The 23,037-nt window shown below is 54.6% G+C and overlaps 1 protein-coding gene across 3 annotated transcripts in view; it reads right to left on the bottom strand.

Moving 5' to 3' along the window:
- Positions 1-790: 790 nt before the first annotated feature.
- The window catches only part of ST3GAL1 (ST3 beta-galactoside alpha-2,3-sialyltransferase 1), an 89,139-nt gene continuing 66,892 nt past the window's right edge, over positions 791-23,037 (bottom strand). For all 3 annotated transcript variants that reach the window (XM_024741002.1, XM_024741003.1, XM_024741004.1), the window contains 6 exons: positions 18,102-19,008; positions 11,062-11,258; positions 9,729-9,908; positions 8,401-8,446; positions 7,158-7,277; positions 791-5,241 (listed from right to left, as the gene is read on the bottom strand). In XM_024741002.1, the coding sequence (XP_024596770.1) occupies positions 5,068-5,241; positions 7,158-7,277; positions 8,401-8,446; positions 9,729-9,908; positions 11,062-11,258; positions 18,102-18,413 (1,029 nt within the window). In that variant the 5' untranslated portion in view covers positions 18,414-19,008 and the 3' untranslated portion in view covers positions 791-5,067. The remainder of the gene's footprint in view (positions 5,242-7,157; positions 7,278-8,400; positions 8,447-9,728; positions 9,909-11,061; positions 11,259-18,101; positions 19,009-23,037) is intronic.

Consider the following 23,037-nt stretch of genomic DNA (forward strand, 5'->3'; position numbering starts at 1 on the left):
CTGACTCCTGGGCACCTGTGTTAATCTCTGCACCGTCCTATCTCCGGGGGGGCTGCCTTCAGAAAGTCACCACAGACAAACTTCTCAAGTGACTCGGGAGGTGTCACCGCAGAGAACAGGGAGCCCCAGATCTGGAGAGGAAAGGCTTGGCTTGAACCTTACCTCTGCCCTCAACTGCCTGCATCCATTCACCAGCTCTGCAAGGCCCCTGAGAGAGTTCAAGATCGTGCCTAGGGAGGCGTTGTGCAAACTGTAAAGTGCCACGCAAATCGGGAAGTAGAATTATTTACACCAGCTTTACAGAGTCCTGGTAGTGGACTGTTGGATCTATTTTAAAAATTGGGCAGTTTGTGCCAGCTCTGGATCAGACTTGCATCCATTCATGGACGAGTCTTCTTTGGGAAGGATGGACACTAATCTGCCCACATTGGCCTATTTCATTCAGCAAACGCTTGGAGCGGCAGGCTTGTGTCTCCACCAGCCTCCCACGATGCATCTATTCTTGATTTCACACTCCCTCTGCTGGCCCGTAGAGTGGTCCCCATTGGACAGATGAGGCAGCTGAGGTTCAGAGAGGTTGGGCGACTTTACCACAGTCACACAGCAGGGAGAAGGCACGGTTGCATCTGAGGAGAGACTATCTCTCCATGTCCTGAACATCTGGGCACTTGGTTCAGGGCAGACACTAACACAGGAGGCATCTTTTTAGGACTGAAAACATCTCTTGAGTGGAAACCTCAAGAGATGGCACCAAGGTACAGCCCTCACAGAAAAACGACAGACACACCCAAACAATAAAATAGCTCTTTTTTATTCACTTTGATTCGGATCATTGGAAATGTTCAACAATAAATTAAAAATAAAAAGCAGAGCAGAGGCTGAGGAAGGCAGACTCTTGCCAAGTTCATTCAGATGAACAAACACTTAGCTGCAAAACCTGGGCGTGAGGCAAGGGGGGGGCAAAGAAAGCAGATTTTAAAACACCACCAACCAACCCAACAAGATTGCGAAGAGGAAAAAGTGCTCAGGAAACTTTGGCTTTGACATGAATTCAGTTAAGTGCTACCATGATGGTGCACTCATGTCCATCCTACTGGGGCCCAGCGAGGGCTCCCAGGTTAAAGCTGATGTCTGGACCAGGACGTTGGGCAGGAGGGCGACAATGGCAGTTCAGAAGCTGAGCAACGGGGTCAAGTTCAACACGAGTACGGACCTCTGATGGTCTGGGAGGGAAACGGGAGGCCAGAGGCTGGCTGCTTGTAGGAAATGCAGTGCTTTGGGTAAGGACAGACTATGTGATGCGATGCTGCTTTGCCTGGCCCGCTGTTCCTCCTACACCCTTTTTTTTTTGCAGAGGTGTCGTGGACTGTCCCCCAGCAGGGCTCAAAACTTGTTAGCCCAGATCCCAGGAAAGATGACCAGCCAGTGGCCTGAGGCCATGCCTGCTGCAAACCAGATGTCCACTATGGACACAGTGACATCCGCGAACTCTTTGGGGGAGCGAGAACAGTTGCCAGTCCCTGATGGCACGTGGCTGGAGTCCAGCCATCTTTGGCTTCCCTGGAGAAAGCATTTCCGACCACAACCATGAGAGGGAGAGTGAGCTCTTTTCAGTTTTCCATTTTTCCTTTGGGTTCAAGCTGCCTTGAAGAGAACAGTTAAAGCAAACATAACAGTTCATAATATTCTCTGTGATTCTATCCCACCTTTGATCCAGAGGCCCAGATTGCGTCGAGGTAGGATTGGCCTCTCGCTGGCCATTCTGGCCACGGCAGAGCCTGGGATGCCATCAAGTCCCCGAACCCACCCCCACTCCCCGCGACAAAAATCACCTGCCCCCGTTCTAACCTGGCTTCTCTCTTTTAGGTCCTATTTCCTTGTATCTGGCCTCTCCCACTAAGCCCAGCCCACGTGGTTTGCTGGACGATGCCTGATGAAGCCAGGGTTTCAAAAGGCATCAACTTGCTTCTCTTCCCCAGATTACTACAAACCGACCCTCCTTTCTTCCCCTACAGGTGAGTGAGAGCAGGGGCTCCAGGGGTCGTGTGGCTGCAGGCATTGCTTCGCTCCACCTGAGAAAGCAGCCTCTTCACTCCCTGGGGGAGTCAGATGTCTGGGATGTTGGTAATGTCTTTCTCCCTCATCAGTTCCGCCTTTCGGCTTCAGGCTCAGCACTGGTTGTCGCAGGCTTCGTGCCCGGGGCTGGTCTCCAGGGAGCTCTCTGTTCGCGGAGTGGACAGAGCCCTGGGCTGGGATCCCGGAGCCCTGGGGAGCCCAACTGCGTATACTGTTCATGCAAGAACTTCCTCGTGTGGGTGCTTCTCGTCCTCCAGCCGATGGCCAAATCCCCGTGGGAAACACTCTTGTCCAGTTCTCAGCCACCTTTACCCCGGCATGGGCCCCGCTGGTTAAGGCAATGGTGCGTTAATCCCGGCCGCAGTGGCTGGCTGGATTCGGGTAGGTGGCCGTTGTTAAGCCACAAGATGACGTCTGGCCCAGCTCTGGGAAAGCATGATGCTATCTCCTCCACTGGAAGGACGGTGTGAGAAGGCCGAGGTTACAGCTTGCCTCGGGCCACCGTGGGCAGCCTGAGAACGAAGCCCGGCGGTGAGAGGCTTGTAGTCCGAAACCTACACCGACTACAGTTCTTTGAGGGGCTGGATGAGGCTGGCTGGGAAAGCCCACCTCTGGAGCCAAGAACACCCTATTTCGGCTCAAAATCTGTTTCACAATTGGTTCACTTTTGTAATCGCTTGCCTTCTCTGGTGTTGCTTTCCTCATCTGTAAAATGGGATCCAAGGGCTGAAAGGCATCTCGCAGTGAACAGCCTGGTGGGAAGGAGAGGTGGAGTGGGGACCAGGCGGCCGACCCAGGTGGCGTGCAGCTCAGCTGTGGACACCTGTCTGCTCTGGGGACCTGACTCCACACATCCAGGAAAGCTAAGTGCTGTCTCTGACCCCACCATCCTGAACAGACTTGGCTTTCAGGAGAAGGGGAGAGCGAGCTCAGGGGTCAGCCCACACCACTCCCTGCGCCAGTGTCCATTTCTGCAAGGTTTTTCCCTGGGATTAATCAGCCAACCAGCACATTTGCTGAATTCTTCACGTCAAGTACTCCCATGAGCTCTAGCCTCTGAGGATTTATGCTCGGAATAATGACCTCACAGCAATTTACAAGCCTTTTATCAGTCAAGAGGGTCTTCAATTTTGCAGAATTTTAAAGCTGGAACAGGTTTTTGTTTGTTAGCTTTTAAAAACCACTTTCTGGATCCTGAATCTTTGAGAATCGAATAAAAACTGGAACCTCTCCCCAGGAAAATACTCATATACAGGGACTCAGGGGAAAAACAAACGTGGTGTGTGACTTCTAGGGATGCTTGTGAATGCCCGTTGCCATCTGTGGTCCGTGACCTTTGTAATTCCTCTCTCCCCATCTGCAGAGGGAGAAAGTGAGGCTGGGGAGGGCAGGGCTTACCCAGAGGGCTGCAGGGAGCAGCGGAGGCGGCCTCCTGGCTTCCCAGACCAGGACACGGTCACAACTCCTCAAAGTATCAGTGGCCTTTTAGGAAATGCTCTTGACAGAAAAAATGGGCTGTTTTTTGTTTGTTTGTTTGTTTTGTTTTGATTAAATGTCAGCAACTGGAGCTAAAAATCACTCTCCTTTTACGCCTGTGACTCTACTCCCCACCCGGCCCCAAGACAGTGCCGCTGGGTTTGGCGATTCCTAGCCTGAGACTCAATCTAAAGCCCGTAATGAGAAAGAAGAAATGTAGGACTGGGAGAGAAGGAGGTACAGAGCATCCTACAAACCTACCGACCTGACACCCCAGGATCTGCCCACCAGCAAGCCCTCAAGCCCTAGACACCACGGTACCCCAAGTCTCAGGATTCCTACAAAACTGGCTTTGAGCGTCCACACCCCAGCTGCCAGCTGAAACGAGAGCAATTGAGTCACAAAGTGCAGATGACGTCAGCTGAATTTTAAAACAAAACAATAAATAATCAGGAAGGCTGACAAGGAAGAGCGAGCAGCTGGGACGTGAAGGATGAGGTATGACTTCTCCCCTCCGATGGTCACGTTCCTAGGATGACCCTGCAACCCCCAGGACACCACACAGGTGACCAGGAGGGACCTGGCCCAGAGCGTAGACCCCTGGGGGAAACTGCTGGCTGGTGGCGGCCTCCTGCACAGCTCTGGAAGGTTACGGGCGCCAAATCCAGTAGTCTGTGAAAGTAAGTCCCCATGGCTGACAGGCCTCTGGATGGAGCCGCGTATCATCCGAGCTTTGTTCCAACTCAGACGCTGGCTCAGGGAACTAGAAAACTGTCCCCAGCTACAGAGTAAGGGGAGTGCACTGCTGCGGTCCCCTTTCCCAAGTCGGGGCTTTTGCCTCATTTCAGCCAAATGCATGCATCTCTCTCCCCAATACAAAGGCACACAGAAGGCGTCAGATCTGCTCTCAGCCATCATGATAAACACAAAGATTGATTACTCAAGGGAACAGCAGCTTGGGAAGGAGACATCTGGATACTTAGAGTCTCTGAAGACCTGTGGGTGAGGAGCCCTCCTGGCCACCATAAATGAGCTCTGGGCAGAAAGGGGAGGCGTGGTGGTCCTACCATGTGAGGGAGGCCCCACATGGCTGTCCTGGGGGTCGTCCTCACCCAGGAACTTCGCAGCGAGAATCAGAGCGCTGGCCCCGGACCCCTCAGCAGAGCAGAGTCTCTGTGCATCCCCCCCAGGAGACCATCCTCTTCTTTAGAATGTGGGAATCTTCGGATTGGACCTCTCCCCAGTCTCCCCACCTTCCCCAGCCCGGAACAGCAGCGAGAGGGGTCTCCCCACCCCAGAATGGTTCTGAGACTTGCCCTGCAGCCCTGGCAGGGCTCGGCAACCTTGCTGAGTAGATGCTGCCAAATGTTGGGGTGGAAGAGGCTGTGAGGGGCACCTGGGCACACCCCTGAGGCCGGCCCTCCAAGTTCCCAGAGCGCAATGGCTCCGGTGAGAAGCTGGGGCTAGATGTGGAGAGGTGTGCTCTGGGGCAACTGTCCTTAGCCCTTCACAGCGTCATCTTCCCTTGAAGATCCGGATTTTGTTGATGGATGCCAAGGTGGCCGTCACATTGGACTCAAAGTCCCCATCGTGTACCCCAGTCTTTCGAAAAGCCCCCGCCGACGGGTTGTTCTCCCAATAGTGGTGCCAGTTCCCTTTGCTGTCCGCCCCGAAGCCGTACAAGTCCACCTGCCGGGGCAAAACACAGGTGAGAGCCGGACAGCAGGGCTGCAGGTGGACCCTCTGACAAAGAGAGCCTGCAGGCACCCCCAGCATCTGTAAACACCACTTCCAAGGATTCACAGAAACCCCTCTCCAGGAGCCTGGAACTCCCAGAGGCTTGGGGAAGCAAAGGCAAGTTGAGTAAAAGTCAAGTCCAATGCCAGAGCGCACAGTGGGAGGCTACTGCTTGTGGGTGGCCCTGCGGGTGCTGGGTCCACCTCTGGGGAGGCACAACCTCTTCTCCAAGGCTTGAGAAGCAGGGCTTCGAAGCCCAGCAGCCTGCCCCAGATCCCAGCTCTACCTCTTGCTCATACATCCCGCAAGTCCCAAATCACTTCTCTGAGCCTCACTTTCCTCATATGGAAAATGGGGCCAAGAGCGATGACCACAGTGAGGTGGGCGGTAGCTCTGATCCCTGCCTTCTCTTGGGCGAATACCCATCTGGTCCGGGGGTCCTCACTGTCCGGTGGGCGGGGCACGGGGGTGCTTCTTACGCATGACAAACTTTTATGGAGCACTTATTCTGTGCCAGGTGCTGCATTAAATCCATCAGAGTTCAGGCAGATGCTGGCGCGATCAGGGATGCAGGAGTCAGGTCTCAGCCCCTGGCGCTCCTAAATTATAACAAGCACCAACCGGGCCCCCGTGGGGGACAGGGGCTAACGCCGGGGCTCCCTCAGCACCGAGGACGGAGGGGCAGGAGGCCGGAGAGAGCAGAGAGAGCTCTTTCGAGCAAGTGACACTTGAACTGGGTCTTGGAAAATGAGCAGAAGGTGACCAGGAAGGGACGGGAGGAGGGGCTTCCAGAGAGAGGGAAAGCTATGTGGGCCGCAGCATGGCAGACAGCTTTCAGGGGCGGGGACCCACCAGGGGCAGGAGGCAGCTCCGTGGCAAGTGCAGCCTTTTCCGAAAATGCCAGCAGGGACACGGGCCCACCCCAGAGCACACGCTAAGGGACAGGAGGGGCATTTCTGAGGCAGAAGCCCACGGGCTCTTTGACCAGCCAGCTGGAGGTAGGGGCTTGGTGGGGAGATGAGAGGCAGGTATGGTTTCTGGGGTGAAGGGCAGGCGAAGATGGTGGCAGAACAACCGAGGCAGAGACGGTGGGTGGGCCTTGCTACCCCCTCGACCCCTCCTCCCTGCGATGTCCACTGATGAGCCTGATGGGGCAAGGGCGGGGATGGGCTGTACGTGACAGGAAGGGACAGCGGAGCGCCCAGCCTGAACCCAAGGCCAGGGAAGAAGCAGGGGGCACTGTGGTCCCCATCCTGCTTCACTGTCCAGGGGCAGCAAGCACCCCAGATCATCGATGGAAACCCAGGCCCAGGCTGGCGGACGGCGAGCCGAGTCCATGATCGGAAACACACGGTTGGCAAAATCACTGATTCTCAACCTCGGTGAACAGTGGAACCCCTGGGTGCCGGGTTTCCAACCTCAGGAGTTCTGGTGGAAGTGGGCTGGGCTGTGGCCTGGGGGCCGGAAGTTAGCTTCACAGATGATTCCGATGAGCAACTGAGACCGAAACCACAACCCCAGACACCTCCCCCGATTATAATATACTCCTGGGGCAAGATATGCTTATATTGCCCCCAGATCAGATCTGAGCTTCCACCTGCTGGGCCAGGCTCTGCCTTGGGACCTCACACACCAAGAGAACACGGCTACTCCCCAAAACTTCCCGTGCGGGAGACAGTGCGAGCCTCACCGTAGAGACAGGATCGGAGCTTCTAGAAGAGACAGGCTACGCTGGGGCCGGGAGTGGGGATGGAGGTCTGCCTGACTGCAGGCGCCCTCGCCGCCCCTCTTGAGAACACAGAATGAGGAGCCCTCGGTCCCCGACCCCCTGGGGGGGGCGCAGGCAGGCATGGGGGAGGGGGTCCTACCTCATCACAGATGTGCAGTGAGAAGATGACCGAGAGGATGCCGGTGGATGGGTACCGCCCGTGGCCCTGCAGCCAGCTGTCAAAGACGTACTTGATGAAGGCTGGGTGGTAAATCAGGATCTGCGGGAGGGAGGACACGGTGAGGGGTCTGGAGAAGGATACCAGGCCTGTGTTAGGTGCCACACATGCTATTGTAGCCTCGGGGGACCCTGTTGTGACTGGAACTCATAACCCTGCACTCGGGATGGGGGGTTACATTCTAGTGGAGAAGATGGATCGTGACCTAAATCACGGAGACACAGAGGATGCTAGAAAAGAATGATGAGACTACGGAGACAAAGCAGAGAAAGGAGATAACGCACTGGGGTGAGAAGGCTTGCAGACAAGGTGACATCTGAATTACAATCAAATGCGGCCAAGGAGTGGGACGTGAGGCTGCAGGAGAAGGTTCCAGGGAAGAGCATGAGCTGGGGGCAGGGACACTCCTGTCACACTGCAGGAAGACACCGAGCCACCCGTTCTGCCTCACATGGGCCTGAATGATCTCCAGTCCCTAAAATGACCCCGCATGCCAGCTCTCCCTCTCCTCATGTTACAGATGAGGAAACCAAGGCTCAGAAAGGCTAAGTGACATGCTCAATGTCACACAGCCACCATCAGGAAGACATCAGCTCCAGCCATACAGTGACTAGCTGTGTGTCTCTGGGCAAGTTACCTGACCTCTCTGAACCTGATCTCTCCATCTACACATGACAGTGTATGCAAACGTCTGGTGTGGCGGACACTTCATTTCCTTCATCCCTCTGCCCTTTGTCCACATCTTAGCCAACCCCATTCCAGGGCCCACTGGGGAAGATGCAGATATGGAGACAGGTGACGAGGTCTGGCTTTGGAGATGCTCATGCTGTAGGGCAGTGGTTCTCGAACAGCACCAGCATCCCTGGGGGGCTTGTAAAAACCCAGCGTTTCTGATTCAGCAGATCTGGGGTGGCCTGAGGATCCGCATTGGTGACAAGTTCCCGGGTGGTGCTGCAGGTCCAGGGTCCAGGCTTAGGGAACCTCTCCAGGGTTCGTCTCTCCACTCTCTAAGCGGGGGGCCACCAGCCCCAGCAGCCCGGGGGCCCAGGGGCTCTCCACCACCAGATGCTGGCAGAGTGGGGAGACGGTGATCTCTGCCGTCCTCACGCAGAGCCTTGAAAGCGAGGCTGAGCTCAGGGGACAAGGCACCTGAGCCTTGACTCACCTTATCCTTTTTCACCTTGATCTTCGTGGGGACAGGAACGTAGGTGCTGCGGGAGGACAAGGCAGGTGGTTAATGTGGGAGGGGGCTGGCGGCCTGGGCATCAGCTGGTAGGGGCAGCTGGAGACGCAGGTGGGGCAAGCGGGAAAGCACACTCATTCCCCGAGGGACCCCACCTCCTCGCAGTGGCCCATTATGGACACCAGAGGGCGATCGTGGCCCATTTGAGGACCTGCTGCTGCATTATGCCGCCTTCTCCCAGAAAGTTTAAGAAGCGGGATTGCTCCAAGCCGTGCACACAGCACAAGCAGCACGGAGCGGGGCCCACAACACCCATCCCCCGCTGCTGGGACGCTGGCTGATAGGCCCACAATGGCCCCCTTTTCATCTGCCCCCAAGATGACGGTATACGTGCCTGGCCACCTGGCCTCACGTTGCATCTACCTCGGGGACAAGTCACGTTCCAGCCTGTGGGACCAGGAGGAAGGGGCCAGCAGCGGAGCCCTGGCTGGTCTAGCTCCTCCCCTGGCTGCGCCCACTTCCCTCACTGCCCTCCTCCTCCGAGCACAGCCCCCAGGCTTCCCGCACCCAAATCCCTCGGGCTTCCTAACCAGGCCTCAGACAAGGAGGCTTTTGGCCATCTGGGCACTAAGCCACTTCTCTTCAGGCAGGTGCGAGCCTGGCTCTGCGAAGGGGCCAAGCCTCCGGGTCTCCTTGGAGGCTGGAGGTCATGAGAAGGACTAGTGGGAATTCACTGAGACCCGTGCCAAGTGCCCGGAACAAATCAGAAGACGTGGGCATCTCGGTGCTCAAGGCAGCCGGAGCCGACGTGCTCCTCGCCCGGTCTCCCCGCCCGCCCCCCAGCCCGGCCGGGGCCATTCTGATGGTTTGAGAAGCGGGGGTGGGCGGAGGCTGTCATCAACGGGGAGCACCCCAGAGATGAGCACGGGGTCAGAACTAACACGTGCTGTGTCCTTTCCAGCGGGGCTCCCTCTCCCGAGGGGTTTCCAGGGTGTCTGGGGAAGCAAACCTGGGAGGTCTATTGGGGGGGCGGGAAGTCATGAGGAAGAGGAAGGCCGGAGCTCCAGGTGCATCGGGGTGATGGGAGGAGGGGTACCAAGAAGAGCCGCAGGGTCTGGAGGCAGCCGGGGGACTGGGGCTCTGCCCTCCAGGAGGAGGCCTGGGGAGGGGAGGTGCTCCGGGGGAGGGACAGCACGAGCATGGCTGTAGGGGGTGGAACAGCATGGCGGGGGGCTCAGAGGCCCTCACACAGCAAGGAGCAGCAGCGGGACACGCAGTGACCCTCATCCAGGCGCCCCGAGGGGACTTACTGGGAGATGGTGCCTGTGGTGGTAGCGCTGATCACCCACTGCAGGTCGGTGGTCTTGAAGGGGACCAGGACCATGCTGACGTTCTCCGCCAGCTCCCGGAAGCTCTCGGGGTACATGAGGTGGTGGGTGGTCTTGCTGCCCACGTCGGCCTCAAACCCTGCCGTGGGGGCCTTGTTCATCCTGGGAGGGGGAGGGAGAGAGGACAGGCATCACCCTGGGGCACCGATTCTGAGGGTCAGCTTCAGCTCTGCGAGGCTGTGCTGGGCCCCTTCCACTGGGCCCCAACTTCCGCATCTGTAAAATGGGGGCAATTGCAGCACAGCTCAGAGGCTTTTGCTACTGTTTTCTCATTTATGATCTCGAGTGAGCCTGACCATCGCCACCATCGATGGCCTACTCTGTCCTGGTCCAGTGACGCACATCATTGACGCTTAGTGATGACGGTGTCCAGCACGTACTTTATGGTCCTATTTTTATGGCCAAAGAAATCTGAGCGCAAAGAATTTATCCCAGGACACAGAGTAACCCAGAGGCAGCCTTGAACTCAGGGCCTGTCTGACCCTGAACCTGACTCTTTCCCCCTCACCATGGACATGCCCATTGGACACCAGGTACACTGAGGCTCCCTGAGGCCAGGTGAGTGGTCTAAAGACAAAGTCAGAGACCACAGAAACAGGGGATGGTTCTAGAAGGTGCCTGCGCTTCTCATCTGAGTCACTGGTGCCCCTGGGTTGGGTGACTGGTTTGGGGATGACAAGAAATGCGGGAGAGACGTGGGGCATCTCCCTGGAACATCCATTTTACTTAGTGTCAGGGAAACGTATTTTACATTAAAAGTATATAGTTATGTTATGGCCTAGATGGCAAAACAGAGATGGCTTTTATTTAATTTATTTTTTTGGCTGCGCAGCTTGCGGGATCTTAGTTCCCAGACCAGGGATGGAACCCCGGCCCCTGGCAGTGAGAGTGCTAAGTCCTAACCACTGGACCGCCAGGGAACTCCCAGACAGGGATGGATTTTAAAGATTAAACAAGAGTCCTCAAGTTAGTCTTGCCCTCTGGCCAGGCCTCTCAAGGCCAAGCTCCCAGCCCCCTGGGTACCTCTGTGTATGGTTTCCTCTCTCCATCCAGAGAGGCCCTGTTGGTCCATCTGCAATGCAGATGGGGAAACTGAGGCCCAGAGGGGGCAGTGAGGGGCCCGGGGTCCCCAGGTAAGGCTGGGCACACCCGGACTGGGGTCTTGACCTCCTGACGCTGAGCCATGAAGCCCCCTGCAGCTCTAGGGGCCTGGGGGGCAGCGGGGTGGCCTGGGGGGCGAGGGGCTGGCACCCACCTGAGCACGAAGTCGTGACTGTCTATCTGAGGCCCGTACCAGGACTCTCTCAGGTTGCCAGAGTTACCCACGACGGCACAGCGCCGGCAGCCCACCAAACTCTTCTCCAGCAGGGGGTCCACGTTCCTGGGCACCACCTGGAACAGCTCCTTGATGGTGTCGTTCAAGTTACTGGGCTGTTTCTCCCGCTGGAGCCTCTGTGGGCGGAGGACGCAGGACACAGTCAGTCTGGATGTGTTACCTCTGGCCCCCGCTGCCAGGCCCCGAGCCCCCTGTGGTTGGTGACCCAGCCCCTCCCGAGTACCCTTCTCTCCGCTGGGCACCTGGAGATGCAGGTGGCTCAGACAGCCACCTCCCCTGCCAGGAGCCCAAGGGCCACTCAGGGAGATGGGAAGGCAAGAGATCATTCACTCATTCTACAAAGGTTTATTGAGCACCTACTATGTGCGAGGTACAGCTCTGGCCTCGACGCAATGAGACTGGCTGGTATGAGTAAAGCACATGGGAGAAGGGTCGGGTGACCCTTCACAATCGCCTCCCCTCCCCTCTGTTCCCCTCACCCTCCCGCCTCTCAGCTCCTGCAGCCCCAGGACCACCAGGCTCCAGCCAGACTCAAGAATCAGCCCTTTGCCGGATGCATCAAGGAGTCCAATGTCTGCTTAACAAATTGTTTTCACACCCACACCCAAGGTCAGCTGCCCTGGGACCTCTCTGACCCACAGGCGGAGACAAACACTGGGTTTATCCTGAGGGTGACCAGCCCCCTGGTTGGCCCAGGGGTTTCCCTAGAAGCAGGACTCTCAGTGCTAAAAGTGGGATGAGTGGGTCTCCCTATCGAGCCCTCTCTCTGTATACCCACGTCCGTCCACTGCCTCGCGGGGAGCCCGGCCACGCTGCATAGTGACCACTCGCTGATGCACATTACTTCCCCACTCAGAGTGAAACCTGGAGAGATTTCCTAAGAAGCACCGCACCTGCCTGTGTCACCAAGCCGCAGGGCTGTGCCACTTCAAAGGCAGACAAGAAAGGATGCTCTGGGGCCCAGGTCGGTTGAGCACGTGTCCCGAATCCAAAGCAGGATTTGAAGCCAGGCTTTTATAAACCCACCTTGAAGTCTCTCCCACAACATCACCCCTGCCTCAGAGCCCTGGAACCTCGACCTTTGGAAAGCCCAGTCCCTGAGCTTGGGGAGGGGTAGGTGGCTGTGGGGTGAGTCCCACCAGTCACTCGCAGCCCCAGGGACAGGAGAGGGGCTGGGAGAGAAAGGTGAGGCTAGCAGCTGCTCTGGCCACTGTCTAGGAGGTCAGTGACGGGGGGATCGCGTAGGGAGATCCCCAGGCATCTGGTCCCCACCTGGCATTGGAGGAATCAGCATCCCCAAGGAGAGGCACACCAGGAGGCCCGGATGGTCCAATAGATAAAACCACCCAGCATCTCCTCCAGCCTAAGACACTCACATGCTGCGGGAGCCGCAGGCAACGACATCAGGGCCGCAGACACACTTCTACTTAGAAACATCACTGGTTACAATAGAAGAAAAAGGGGAAATAGCAAGCGTAGGTGAGGACACTGGAACACTCGTGCCTTGCTGGTGGGAATGTAAACTAGCGCGGCAACTGTGGAAAACTGTTTGGTGTTTTCTCGGCAATTCCATTCCCAAGTATTAAAAAGAACAGAAACCAGGGAATTCCCTGGCAGTCCAGCGGTTTGGACTCCGTGCTGAGGGCCCAGGTTTAATCCCTGGTCGGGGAACTAAGGTCCCACAAACCACAAGATGAGGCCAAAACAAAAACAAAAACAAACCAAAAAAAAGGACTGAAACCAGGGTCATGAGCACATACTCGTTCACTCGTGTTCATTGCAGCATTACTCACAATAGCCAAAAGGTGGAAACAACCCAAGTGTCCATCGATGGATGAATGAATAAACAAAATGTGGAACGTGCAGACACTGGACTATCATTGTTATAAAAAAAGGGACATTCTGATATATGCTCCCAATGGATGAATCTTGAAAACACTTATGCTAAGTGTTATTTCACTGGCTTATTTGCCGGACACAGAAGGACACATATTGTACGATTCCACTTACAGGAGATACTAGAATCGCCAAATTCTAGCACGTAGAATGATGGCTGCCTGAGGGATGAGAGGGGTGCTGAGGGGGGTGGTTATTAATGGATACAAGGGGCTTTTGTTGGAGGTGACGGAAGTGCCAGGTACGGGTAGTGGTGATGGTAACCCAACATCGTGAATGCATTTAATGCCATGGAATTGCACACTTATAAAACAGTGATAAATATTATGTTATGAGTCCCACCAGTCACTCGCAGCCCCAGGGACAGGAGAGGGGCTGGGAGAGAAAGGTGAGGCTAGCAGCTGCTCTGGCCACTGTCTAGGAGGTCAGTGACGGGGGGATCGCGTAGGGAGATCCCCAGGCATCTGGTCCCCACCTGGCATTGGAGGAATCAGCATCCCCAAGGAGAGGCACACCAGGAGGCCCGGATGGTCCAATAGATAAAACCACCCAGCATCTCCTCCAGCCTAAGACACTCACATGCTGCGGGAGCCGCAGGCAACGACATCAGGGCCGCAGACACACTTCTACTTAGAAACATCACTGGTTACAATAGAAGAAAAAGGGGAAATAGCAAGCGTAGGTGAGGACACTGGAACACTCGTGCCTTGCTGGTGGGAATGTAAACTAGCGCGGCAACTGTGGAAAACTGTTTGGTGTTTTCTCGGCAATTCCATTCCCAAGTATTAAAAAGAACAGAAACCAGGGAATTCCCTGGCAGTCCAGCGGTTTGGACTCCGCGCTGAGGGCCCAGGTTTAATCCCTGGTCGGGGAACTAAGGTCCCACAAACCACAAGATGAGGCCAAAACAAAAACAAAAACAAACCCAAAAAAAGGACTGAAACCAGGGTCATGAGCACATACTCGTTCACTCGTGTTCATTGCAGCATTACTCACAATAGCCAAAAGGTGGAAACAACCCAAGTGTCCATCGATGGATGAATGAATAAACAAAATGTGGAACGTGCAGACACTGGACTATCATTCAGTTATAAAAAAAGGGACATTCTGATATATGCTCCCAATGGATGAATCTTGAAAACACTTATGCTAAGTGTTATTTCACTGGCTTATTTGCCGGACACAGAAGGACACATATTGTACGATTCCACTTACAGGAGATACTAGAATCGCCAAATTCTAGCACGTAGAATGATGGCTGCCTGAGGGATGAGAGGGGTGCTGAGGGGGGTGGTTATTAATGGATACAAGGGGCTTTTGTTGGAGGTGACGGAAGTGCCAGGTACGGGTAGTGGTGATGGTAACCCAACATCGTGAATGCATTTAATGCCATGGAATTGCACACTTATAAAACAGTGATAAATATTATGTTATGTATATTTTATGACAATAAGACAAAAATTATATCCAGATTAAACACCTGCTCCGATAGGATCTCCTGGGGCAGCTCCAGGCTCCTGAATCACCTGGGCTAATGTGTGACATCTGGGCAACAGAGCCATTTCTCACAGGCTCCCAGGTGATGCTGCTACTGATGCAGGGACCACACTCTGAGAACCCCTGGGATCGAGGACCACAGCCAAGCTGCCCGGCAGGGACCTCCACGGGGGCCCCCACCCAGGAAGAGCCCTGACAATGTGAAGATGCGCTCAGAACCAGAGAGTGTCCTCCATCCATGTCATTGCCTCGGGGAGCATGACACTGTATGCTGGGTTAAGGGAGCAACACGGCATTCTTTAATCCAGCGCTCAGCAGTATTTACTGAGCACCTATTATGTGACACATGTGCCTGCTTTGCCTCGGGGGCCCCGGGGTTTGAAGGCTCACGGCCGGCAGGGTACCCACGCTGGGAGTGCAGCATCACATTGTCCCGTCCACCTACTACTGACTTACCCCTCTTTAATGATTCACTTTAAAAAGCAAGTTTATTTTTAAAGGAAATCTCATATCTCTGCCACAAGCGGAAAGCAAGAATTACTTGGCAGAAGTAAAAAAATCTGTCCAAAAAAAAAAGGAAAGTGTCCAGTACAATGAAAACAAAACCACTTTATTTGATTCCAGCTCCATCCTGTTGCTTGCCCAGGCAAGCCGCCCTCCTTTGCTAGAACCAAGATGGGCAGGTGTTAGAGGCACATCATGAAACAAGGAGCGACATTGAATCCTTGCAACTTCAAAGATGGAAAGAGAATTAAAGCCGAATGACATCCTCGCCCTGAGCGTGATGCGATGCTCTTAAAGGCCCTGCCCCTGTATCACCAGGAATCACGCTGCCCCACCGGCTCACACTTCAGGAACCTTGGCTCTGTTTCAGACACTCATTGGCAGGAACGGAGATTGAGGCCCAGAGAGGGAAAGATCTAGGCCACGGGGTGAGTACAGAGCTGAGTAGAACTCGGGGACAGCGGGCTGGAATCGAGCTGTGTTTCTGGGGATTAGAGCCCTAAAGCATCCACTCACCAGCTGGGGTAGATGAGGCAGGTCAGTACCGCTATGTCCCCGTCTTCCTTGGGAAGAAACTCTCTGACTTCTCTGCCTTTTGTAAATGACAACGGAAGTCCCAGAGGGCTGCCGACATGCACGCAGGAGAGAAAGGGCAGAAGTTCCAAGACACCCTTCTCCCCTCTCACTCTTCCTGCCTAGTTTCCAAGCAGTGTATTTCTTTGTCTACAATCAGCGCCCAAGCAGTGGCTGCTGCTGGTTGTCAGAGGCTCCCTGAGGAAGCATCAAGTCTTAAGGCAGAGCCTGGAGGCAGAGGCTGAGACAGCCAGCATCACCCCACTGCCGCAGGACATGGGGGACTTCGTGATACCCAAGGCACCTGAGCTGTCAGCCCCCAGCTCCTGAAGGCTTCTTCCTGATTCCCCCACACCTGCCCTCCCTCCCATGTGGGTCTGGAGGAGCAGCGGTAGGCAAGAGGACGGGAAAGCAAGGGTGCCTTGGGGTGGGCGGCCGGGTCCCAGGCCTGGCTCTGTATGGATGGCTGAGTGACCTCAGTCAAGTCCTTCCCCGCATCCCGGAGACAAAGTAGAAGAGGGAGCAGACACGAGGGGTCTGCTCCAAACCAGGGCCCCAAATAGGTCTGGGGAACAGCATGTCTAGGGCCAGCCCCTCTGACACCTGGCATCAATCACCTTCTGCGGGCTCCCCGCCAGCCAAGCATCCTTCAGGGCATTTCCCACCAGGCACGTCATACTTTAAAAGCAGGGCTCTGTGTTTGGGGTCCTAAATCTGGATCTGTCAGACATTGTCCTGGCTGTCTGGGGGCCTTTATGCAGAGCTACAGTGCCTGCTGGAACTCCCAGGGTGTTTTGTTTGTTTGTTTTTGTTTTTTTTGCGGTACGCGGGCCTCTCACTGTTGTGGCCTCTCCCGTTGCGGAGCACAGGCTCCGGACGCACAGGCCCAGTGGCCATGGCTCACGGGCCCAGGCGCTCCGCGGCATGTGGGACCCTCCCGGACCGGGGCACGAACCCGCATCCCCTGCATTGGCAGGCGGACCCCCAACCACTGCGACACCAGGGAAGCCCCCAGGGTGGTTTTTATTTCAATATTCTGTGTCTCCGTCTGGAGGGACGGGAGTGCTTGTCAGATGTGGTGTCCTGATTCTTTACTCAAAACACGTGGTCTGTGTGTTGTCAAGGAACCCAGAAGCTCTAAAGCCCTGCTCCTTTCTGTTGATTTCTATCATGAGGAACCTTCTCCCCTTCCTTCCTACCCTGCAAAATCCCTTCCAAGAGGCTAAACTCCAGCAAAGAAGGACTGCACATAAGGGCTGGGGTGGGGACGTGGGAGGACAATTTGATGAAACGGTAAGAGCCACATGGGAAAACATTCAGCCTTCATTAAGTGCTGAAAGAATGCAAATTCATTTTCCCTTGCCCGTTGAAACAGCAAAAATAAATAAAAATGTTAAAACCTAATGTTTGCGGTGCTATAGAGAAACCTGGTGAGGTGACTATTACTACCTCAATCTGAGAATCTGAGACGAAGAGCTTCCTCAACATCACCCTTGATAAAATATAGAAAGTCAGGAGCAAAACCCAGGGACCCTGGGTGCCTATCACATATCACCCTGCCTTGTGCTGGTCTGCTTTTCCTTCTCCTCCAACCATCCCTGCAAGCTAAAAAGGCAAGGCTGTTTCTTTCCATCTCAGTATCTTGGCATCTAATAGATGCTCAATAAGTCTTCAATGAATGGATATTTCTCACTCCCCTTCAATCCACTTTGTGCTCAACAACTAGATCAGATCGTGGACCTCCCCTAGTTAAAATTCTACAGTGGTTTCCTGTTGCACTTAGAACAAACCCCAGGCTCCTGGCTGTGGGTCCTGCCCACTCCTGGACGCCCGCGCTCACAGCCACGCACAGCTCCAGCTCCTCCAACACACCAAGCGGATGCTGCCCCAGTGCTCTCGCACTTCGCTGTCCCCGTGACCCGCGGCACTTTCCCCAGATCCTCCCGCAGCCGGCGCCCTCTCCGACGAGCCCATTTACAGAGGCCCCTGCCCCAAGTTTCTCCCAAACCCCTTTTATCCTCCTCCGAGCACTTCTATCTGAGTCTATCTTGTTTATTTGTTTCTTATCTGTCTCTCTCTGCCAGTTTTTTTTTTTGGCTTCTCCATACCCAGAGTGCGTTAAGTAGTGGCCTCTAAACAGATATGCCCAAGTCCTAATCCCTGGAACCTGCACCTTGAGCTCAGGCTTCTTCTGCCTCCGGAATCGCGAGAGAATGCGTTTCTGTTGCCGTAAGCCACCAAGTGTGCGGTCACCTGTTACGGCAGACACAGGGAACTGCTACAGAGCCCTCTGCTCTGATTTATAATATATACAGGAGATCCTCAATAACAGAGGCTGAATGCATGAACCAACGAACGTACGGATGACCAGTATTCTGAATCCCGCCAACGCCTGGCAGGGCCCCTGGTGCACACTTGGGTCTGAGCGTCTGGCAGGCAGGGGCCGCCCACATCTCACCCCCAGACCCACACTCAGCCCCGGCTCTCACCAGCCACCAGCTGTAGGTGTCTTCCTCCAGGAGCGCATTCTTGGCCGTCAGCAGCGGCTGCAGGGACCGGTTGAATCTCTCGTCGAACCAGGAGGACACCTTGCGCTGTCCGATGCAGCGGGCGCAGGTGCAGGGCCTGTGGGGGTAATTCACGAGCCTCCTGAAGTTGTCCGAGAGCTCGAGGACCATCTGCCTGGGGAACCACGCGGTGGCCACCATGGTGTGGGAGTAGTTCAGGAAGAAGGAGGTGAGGAAGATGAAGAGGGTGAGTAAAGTGAGCACTTTGAGAATTCTTTTCCTCGCGGTCGCCATTTCTGCTCTCCTGACGCGGGGCCTCCCAGGGATGGGCTGCAGGAAATCGCGCCTAATTGAGGAGGAACTTCCACGAAAGATCCCAGAGACAGAGGATCGACTGCAAGGCAAGGCGGGGAGCCCCAGGGAGCCTCAAAGCCTCCTATGGCCACTGCTGCTGGGCAATGGCCACCCGGCTGTGCCCGACATCACCCGCGACACCCAAAGGCTAAGCGGACCACTTGTGGCGGGGTGCCTCTGCTGGCGTATAATTTGTCTTTCAGGAAATAAAGCGGCCTGCTTCCTCAGCAATCCTTAAACAGCCGATAATGTCTCCTGATGAAGCTTTAATCGAAACTTGATAACAGTGATTTCCTTTCCCATCCAAGGGGGTTGAGGGGTAATTAATCCTTGTGACAGGCCAGGGTCCCTCACAGGTGAGGGCCTCGAAGGAAGGGTCGCGGTACAGGACAGGGTCAAGCTGTCTTTGTTACCGCCCTCCAGAGAAGACGGTGTGTGACAATCCTTAATCAGAACTTGGTCTTGCCCCTGCTGTCACCAGAGATGTGGCGGTGAAGCAGCCGACTTGACAAAGGCACTGAGGGTTGTCTGTCATCTGCACAGAAAAGGAGGAAGAAAACAGGATGAACTTCTATTACTGTTTTATAAAAACCATTTCTCTCTCCACTTCCTCCCATCGTCTTCCGTTTTGTTGTCAAGCCAATGTGGCAAGTGGCTACAGACAATATTTTACCCTTTTGAGCCTCAGTGTGTACATGTGTACAGTGGGATGTTAACGCCTATCCTTCAAGGTTGCTAAGAGACACGGAAGGTGGCCCACCCATCTTTCCTGCAACCAGAACCTAGTACCTTTAAGAATCAGACCTAAGTTTGTGAAATGAGTTAAAAATGCACGTACAGTGCCAGGTACACAGAGATTGCCAAGTACATGCTACTTTCTCTCTCCTTCACTCTCTCTCTCTCAGATTCTAAAGTTCAACCACAACCAAAATGGTATGCTTAGGGGGTGGCCCAGGCTTCCACCTGGCCCACGTTCAAGTACTGGTTTACCAGTTGTATGGCTTTGGGAAAGTTATTCAGCCTTCCTGACCCTCAATTTTCCCTTCTGTAAAATGGGATAGTAATAGCTCCACTTATATAAGACAAAATGCTATAAGCTGGGACTTCCCTGGCGGCGCAGTGGATGAGAATCTGCCTGCCAATGCAGGGGACACAGGTTCAAGCCCTGGTCCAGGAAGATCCCACGTGCCGCGGAGCAACTAAGCCTGTGTGCCACAACTACTGAGCCTGCGCTCTAGAGCCCACGTGCCACAACTACTGAGCCCACGTGCTACAACTACTGAAGCCTGTGCACCTAGAGCCCGTGCTCCACAGCAAGAGAAGCCACCGCAATGAGAAGCACGTGCACCGCAACGAAGAGTAGCCCCCGCTCGCCGCAACTAGAGAAAGCCCGCGCGCAGCAACAAAGACCCAATGCGGCCAACAATAAATAAGTTATTTTTTAAAAATGCTATATGCTGAGTTTCTGGTGTTCATTAAGTAACTGCTAAACTTTCATTTTCCATTTTCAATGTACGAATGAATGTTCTTGGCTGAGCCACTAACAGCCAAACAGGATGGTACAGTCATACATATCTATTTCCTCAGCTGATTGACAAAGTATACCATCAGCTAGATAGGGGTTTCCCAGGTTGTCCTAAGAAGAAACGGAGATTCAAAGAGATTAAATGACTTTCCCAAGGTCATGGGGAAAGTAAGAAGCAGGATCTGAATCCAGACCCACACCCCTCTGACTCCATGCACCTGGAGGGGCCAGGGTACCAGAAACACGAGCAGGAGGTCTGCCCTGGACGGGACACCCTGTCTGTTAACTGGGCTCCAGATGACCATAGTTGGAGGGATACAGAGAAAGCTGGGAGTTATTTAATCAAAGAAAGCAAACCAGGACTCCTCAAACGCTTGCAACACAAGTTCCCACACCTCACTGACTTTCCGGGCTTCTGCAGGGTGCAGCTGTGGTCACACCTCCGCACTTGAACACGAATCCCTTTGGTACTTGCCTGGAACGTGCCCCTATCTCTATCTGTCTGATCAATTCCTTCCCCATCCTCAACGTGTAGACTATCAACAAGCAGGCTATGTTTTTTCCAGGAAAGCAACAGTGGAAGGGAGATTGATTTACCTTTTTGGTAGAAAGAGGGGCAGCTCAAAAATCAGATTAAATCCACAGTGCCTTCCTGGAGGCAGCCAGGGCTCAAGATGTGTTGCCTCCACTGCTTCCTCAACACCTCAGCCCGGGTGGCAACGTCTCTCCATTTGCCTACTGCTCCACTTTCTACTTGTCGTGACAATGTGACTTGTATGTAGAACCTAATGGTGTCCAGAGCTGTCCCTTCCAGCTGTCCCCTACTTCTCCATCAAGCTTCTGTCATCTGAGTTAGATTAACCTGCTTATCCTCAAGGGCGGGCTCTGATTTAACTTGGCAGGCAGAGGGTTCCCACCCCTCCTACCGCAGTCACTGGTCCAGGGATGGATATGTAGCCTAATTCATCTGGAGTGAAACTCCTGACTTTTTGCCGTGGGGGGCAAAGAAACATTCTTTTGCTCTGGCCAGTTTGCTGTTTGGATGCGAGGTCGGGGTCGTACTGGACATTTTGCTAGCTCACCGGAAGAGGCGAACAGTGTTGAATCCCCAGTCGATCCAGCCCTGCAGCCCACCCTATGCCTTGACTTTTCAGGGGCCTGAGAGAATAAATCCCCTAACTTGAAGCAACATGACTGACCCACAGGTCACAGTTGCTCCTGCCTCTGGGCACCTACCCAGACTGTCCCCACCGTCCGGAAAATCCACCCCACCCCACCTGGCTCTGATTCATTCTTCAGGGCTCAGCTGGCACTGATCCTGGAGGGAGGCCTGCCCACTGCCGGCCTGAATAGGGGCCTCTCCTGGCCTCCACAGCATCCTGGCTCCACTCTGCCTGTGCTGTGTACTTAATCTGTCTCCTCCCTGAGCTGGGAGCTCCAGGAGGATAGAAACTCAGTCCCACTCATTGTCGTGGCCCGGAAACCGGGAACACACATGGCATGAAGGAATGCAGAGGTGAATGAAGGGAAACAGCCACCAACTCAGAGTGGAGACCTGAGCAAGAAAGCACAGACTAAGAGTCGGAAGATTCTGATTCTCATCAGGTTGCACGACCCATTTGCTGTGTGACTGTGAACAAGTTACCTAACCTCTCTGAACCATCCCTTCAACAGGAACATGGGGCTGACAACACAGATCCTGCCCACTTCTCGAGGCTATTAACCAAGCAAGATCTGTCCATTCACGTGATGCGCTCGCTGCGTCTCTGCTGGGGCCCTGAGCTGTGCCAGGCTCTGGGCTGGGTGGTGGGGGACCCATCATAAAAGATTCTAAGGTGGGAGCTTCCCAGGCATCTGCAAGGCTCCAGTGCCTTTGGGAGAAAGGAGGCTGGTGTCCTTGGATCGGAGAGGAGCATGTATGTGGGTGGGTTCGAGGGTGTGCGGGACTCAGAAGCCATGATTTCTCTGAGAGACATGGAGACCCGCTGGAGGGTCTAAGTAGAGGACTCACATGGTCTCATTACATCTGTCTTTGTCACGAGCAGGGCCCATGATGCTCTTATTGACTCTGTATCCTGATGCCAAGGGCAGAGACAAGTTCACGGAAACAGATGATTCTGAACCATGTTGATCGAATAAAATTCTGAATGAGAGGTTAGGTTCCCCACAACGTCCCAGCTCCACGAGAGATGTTAATGTTCCCCACAACGTCCCAGCTCCACGAGAGATGTTAATGTCCCACACCAGCGCTGGCGGAGGCCGGGGGAAGGTGTGGTGAGAGTTGGGACAGAGGGCAAGGCTGAGCTGCCGAGGTACAGATTGTGACATCCTCCTCCCATCCAGCTGGGACGTCTTGGTAGCTGCATCTCTGAGGCCAGGGCGCTTGTTCTGAACCCACCTACCAGCAGACACTTCCAGGCTGGTTATCAATTAGCACTTTTGAAAGCCCTGGAAAAAAACTGCAGTGGAAAAGCAAGAACAGCCCTCCACCTTCCCCTTCCCCCCAGCCCCAGGGAAGAAAGGAGGAATGCGTGACTTTCTACACTCTGTGATGTGAGGCAGCCTGCTACACACGGGGAGCGCCAGCCCTGGCACCCGGAGATGGAACTGAGGCCAGTACACCATGGGCCACAGATCTCCACATGCCAAGAGTGCGGCCAGGGACGGAGGCTGGCCGAGCCTCCCAAAACAAAGAGGACGAGGAGAGGGAGGGGGGAGGAGGACACAGCTCCCTGTCCTGTCTGCAGAGAGACAGTCATCTCACGGCCACACACGGGAGTTCTGGGAGAGGCACAGTGGACGTGGATGTGACGGGCTAACGGGGTCACTGCAAAAAGCTGACGCAAGTTGGTGCCCTTTCAAGAACTCAGAAAGTAAGGATTCCCTGAAGGAGGGTCCCTAGTGAAGATATACCCCCCCTACCCCGTCCATAAAGAGAGGTCGGCAATTACCAGCCACTGAGAGAAGAGTTGTCTCCAATGCTTGGAAAACCAAATGAACGGACAGTATGGGTTTGTGAATGTTTATTTAATGCTGGTT

This window comes from Neophocaena asiaeorientalis, unplaced genomic scaffold (assembly GCF_003031525.2).
Source record: "Neophocaena asiaeorientalis asiaeorientalis breed wild unplaced genomic scaffold, Neophocaena_asiaeorientalis_V1.1 scaffold177, whole genome shotgun sequence".
In the NCBI taxonomy this organism is placed as follows: Eukaryota; Metazoa; Chordata; class Mammalia; order Artiodactyla; family Phocoenidae; genus Neophocaena; species Neophocaena asiaeorientalis.